The sequence below is a fragment of the Eucyclogobius newberryi genome, unplaced genomic scaffold, assembly GCF_026437365.1.
Source record: "Eucyclogobius newberryi isolate DKJ021-1_F unplaced genomic scaffold, fEucNew1.0.hap1 SCAF_328, whole genome shotgun sequence".
Lineage (NCBI taxonomy): Eukaryota > Metazoa > Chordata > Actinopteri > Gobiiformes > Gobiidae > Eucyclogobius > Eucyclogobius newberryi.
Genome location: NW_027315977.1, coordinates 63,678 through 67,500, shown reverse-complemented (window position 1 = coordinate 67,500; position 3,823 = coordinate 63,678). Strand labels below are relative to the sequence as shown.

Below are 3,823 nucleotides of genomic sequence, written 5' to 3'. Positions count from 1 at the left end.
ATGTATAAACTGGAGGAAGTGTCCCTGGTGTGATGTCACTTCCTGTAATTTTCTACAGATTTTTCAACATTTTCTTCACAACTACCAACTCGATTGGTGTAAACTATAATTTATATGTAAAACAGGTATAAATACACCAAATGAAGTCAACATTGGAACATTGTAAAAACCTGTCATAGGCACTTGAGATTTAATGAACAGACAAATGTGAAATGTCAGTCAAATTAATCACAAAAGTGCAGGAATTTCCCCCATAAACCCTTATTTGAAAGAATAGAACATAACTTTATTGATTTGTATTATAAATCAGCGCTTTTTGTATTTTTTTTAACAATAAACAATAATTAAAATGTTGCATATCTTCACAATATACCGCAAACATTTCGAAATCGTAATATTGGCCGTCATAATAATCGATACGAAGTAATAATATCGAAACACCACCGACGTCTGACAGAAACCTACTGTTAAAAAAGGAAAATGTGTGTTTTTGATTGATCGGTTTCCCAGGGTTATATCAACGTAAATGAAGTGCTCAATTTAGCCTCAAGATGAACTTAATTCATTTTTGTATTGTTTTGTATTAAAATATTGCAATTATTAATAGCCATATATCATTATAGTTTAAAATATTGTTCAGCCCTACTTCAAAACAACTTTAGATATATTGCCAACTGCTACTACAATTACTACATACTGTACATCTACTACAAAAGCTACAATCTGAATGAGAGAGTTTTATTATTTATTTAATGTATATTTCGCTACAGAGAACAAATATGGGGATTTATGTTTAAAACGTGTTAATCCTGTAGTAGGACTGTACATGCCCCAGTCGTGATGTCATTCTTGCATTAGTTTAACAGCTCACAGTAAGAGTCTCATGTCAATAGTAAAGGTGCACTGTGGAACTTTTCTGGCTGATCCTTTTTTATGATGAGTCGATCTTTTCTTTTCTCGATATCGACTACTTTCTCAGCTCGTGGCACGCTTTGGAATCTACGTACAGACCAGTTAAGTCGCACCAGCCATTAAACGCATAATAGAGGAAAAAAAATACATATATAAGTCGCTCTGGAGTATAAGTCTCATTTTTGGGGGATTTATTTGATAAAATCCAAGACCAAGAACAGACATTTCATCTGTAAATGCAGTTTAAAATAATAATAGATGAGAGAACATGGTGAATAGGTGTACATATGCTAACGCTAACACCTTCAGCTACATGACGTATGCTAACGCTAACACCTTCAGCTACATGAGGCACAGACAGAACTGTGGTAAGTGTCTGGTATGTTAACGTAACATATGAACAGTTATTCAGATAACTATAGCATAAAGAACATGCTAACAAGTTTACCAAAGCATCAGTTTTACCCCAAATCACTAAATCCACTGAATTCTTCTTCCTCTGTGTCACTTCTAAACAACTCCACAAACTCCAGAGGAAGAGGAAGTGCAGATTCTTCTTCTGTGTCACTTAGAGCCTAGAGCGCCCTCTTGAGGTTGTCAGTGTGAAAATAACGAATATCATCACATATAAGTCGGCCAAACTATGAAAAACGGTGAAAATACGATACTAAATGATTTCACAATGATTTCAAAAGCCCTAATCGTGACAGGCCCGATTACAATATTCGTCAGAAACGTTGTAATAAACTGTGCGTTGGTCCTATATCGCTACGACGATGGCAGGTTCAGGTCAAAGAAGGCGGAGAAAGAAGAACAGCGGCTCCAGTTACCGAAAGTCCACGAGAGCCGTATCAGTTGAAGCCCTGGAGCATGAATAATACACGACGGAACAGTTCACTTATGTAATACTACAGTTACGTCGGCCGTAATTCTGTCACGACAAAGCAATAACTGCACTGTACTTTTACTTTGACTCATTGCGTGTACTCGTATAATCTGTTTCAGTCGCACATTTCTAAAACAAAGCAAAAGGACACGCAATAAAGTAGTCTGGTTGTATCATTTTGACACGGTCTCTGCCCGTTTTACATCCTTCAGAATGTTTTAGAGCATTTTGGACATCATTATGATTACAAAAAAGAACCCTAACCCAACATTATAGCAGTATTATTTGACAAAACTATTACAGTAAACAGATGAATTTGCTTATAGTAGCGTTACGGAATACTGCGAGTGCGAAAAAAAATCTTTGAAACAATTTGGGAATCACTGTGTGCACCAAACTAAACTAAACTTTTAACGTCATTTTACAGCAAGGAAAACTACTATAATAACTACCCTTTATTAAAGTTTTATTATAACTTGAACTGTGAGCAATTGTAGGAAGTAATTCACAAAAAATGTTAGGTCAAGTTTTGAAAAAGAAACTGTTAAACATATTCTTAACACAGAATTATAATTATATAGACGAAGTTTCTTCATGTAGCATCAGATTGTGATGTTGTAACACTAATAATTTGCAAATCTGATGTGTATAATGTTATTAAAAAGCCTATATTTGAAGTATTTAAGTGTTTTTTAGGGCTTCAACTGACAATTATTTTGTAGTCGCCCAGTCAAACCTTTATTTCTATTGTTTTAATACAAATAAAGGTGAAATGTGATGCTTCTAGATACAGAATATTTACGAATCATGAGTATTGAAGCGGAGAATCTGAAATCGTTTACTGCATTTTCATATTCATGATTAATAACACAGCTGTCTTGGTTTTAGAGTCTGTACAGTCCAATTATCATAATAGATTACGATTATCATCATTAACAGTCGTCTAGTCACAATTAGTCAACCAATTGTTCCAGCCATAGCATTTCCGTAATGTTTTTTAATCATAATTCAATGTAAAAGTCTCGTTTAATACGACTGTTGCTCGGATGTTCTGATGCTAAACCCCAAAACTATTACTATTACTCAATATTAGATGTTGTTTATCTGACTAAACGCCTCATAAATGAAGCTAATCAGAGCGTGGAAACCAAAGTAACTAAACTAAATCAATCCCTAGACGTAAAACAGTTTAATTAGTGGTTTAAAACGTGGATGTGTGCTTGTATTTTGAGGGGAATTGTGCAGAAGTCAGAGTTTTATTTTACGATTGGGCCTTTTATGCGAACGGAACCATAGTCGGGCGCACTGACACCGACAGCCCCGGTTATCCAGACGTTCCAGGGGGTTCCAAATGTTCCTAAAGAGCCTTACCTTGGTGGTTGAAGAGCCTCCACAGCTTCGTGAACAGGATCCCCATGGCTGACGGTGTCCGGGAGCCGATGCCAGTTTGAGGAAATCTGATTTCAAGCCCGCACAATGCTAACAACTTGAGCTAGCACGCGAGCTAACTAGTCACAGATGTACACACTGTCACGCACGAACGGCATATTTGCGGGTGGTGGGGAGGGAAAAAACGCAATCTGGAGCTAAAGTGCAATGGCGTGATGAGGCTCCGGGCGGGTCGACGGCGTGACGGTGGTTTAAAAGCGACAATGCGAGTGGGAAAAGGCGATGGTGGTTTTGGGGAGAAGTCGTGAAGCTGCGAGCGCTAGTTAGCTGTCAAAGCCGCGCATGCGCAGTGTGGATAGGCCGTTGCGCTACAGAAAGAGCTAAAAAATATTCTTATTATTGTGATGATTATTCTTATGATTATTATTATTATGATGAGCCTAAACAAGGGAATAAAACGTGAAATTATGAGTCTTGAAATGTGAGTGTACATTTTGCATAGTACTGTGAAACATGCAAATGGTAAACGTAATAATGCTAAAAGGATACTTCCACGAATTAGAGTGTATTGTTTCTATTATTTTTATTTTATTTAAAATTTTATTTTATGTATTTATTTATTTAATGTATATGTTT

General features: G+C 36.4%; 1 protein-coding gene across 1 annotated transcript in view; it reads right to left on the bottom strand.

The window, feature by feature from the left end:
- Window positions 1–3,445, bottom strand: part of arl5a (ADP-ribosylation factor-like 5A) — a 19,699-nt gene extending 16,254 nt beyond the window's left edge. Inside the window, exon 1 of the mRNA XM_072461868.1 lies at window positions 3,170–3,445. Coding sequence (XP_072317969.1) covers window positions 3,170–3,215 — 46 coding nt within the window. The 5' untranslated portion in view covers window positions 3,216–3,445. The remainder of the gene's footprint in view (window positions 1–3,169) is intronic.
- Window positions 3,446–3,823: the final 378 nt, after the last annotated feature.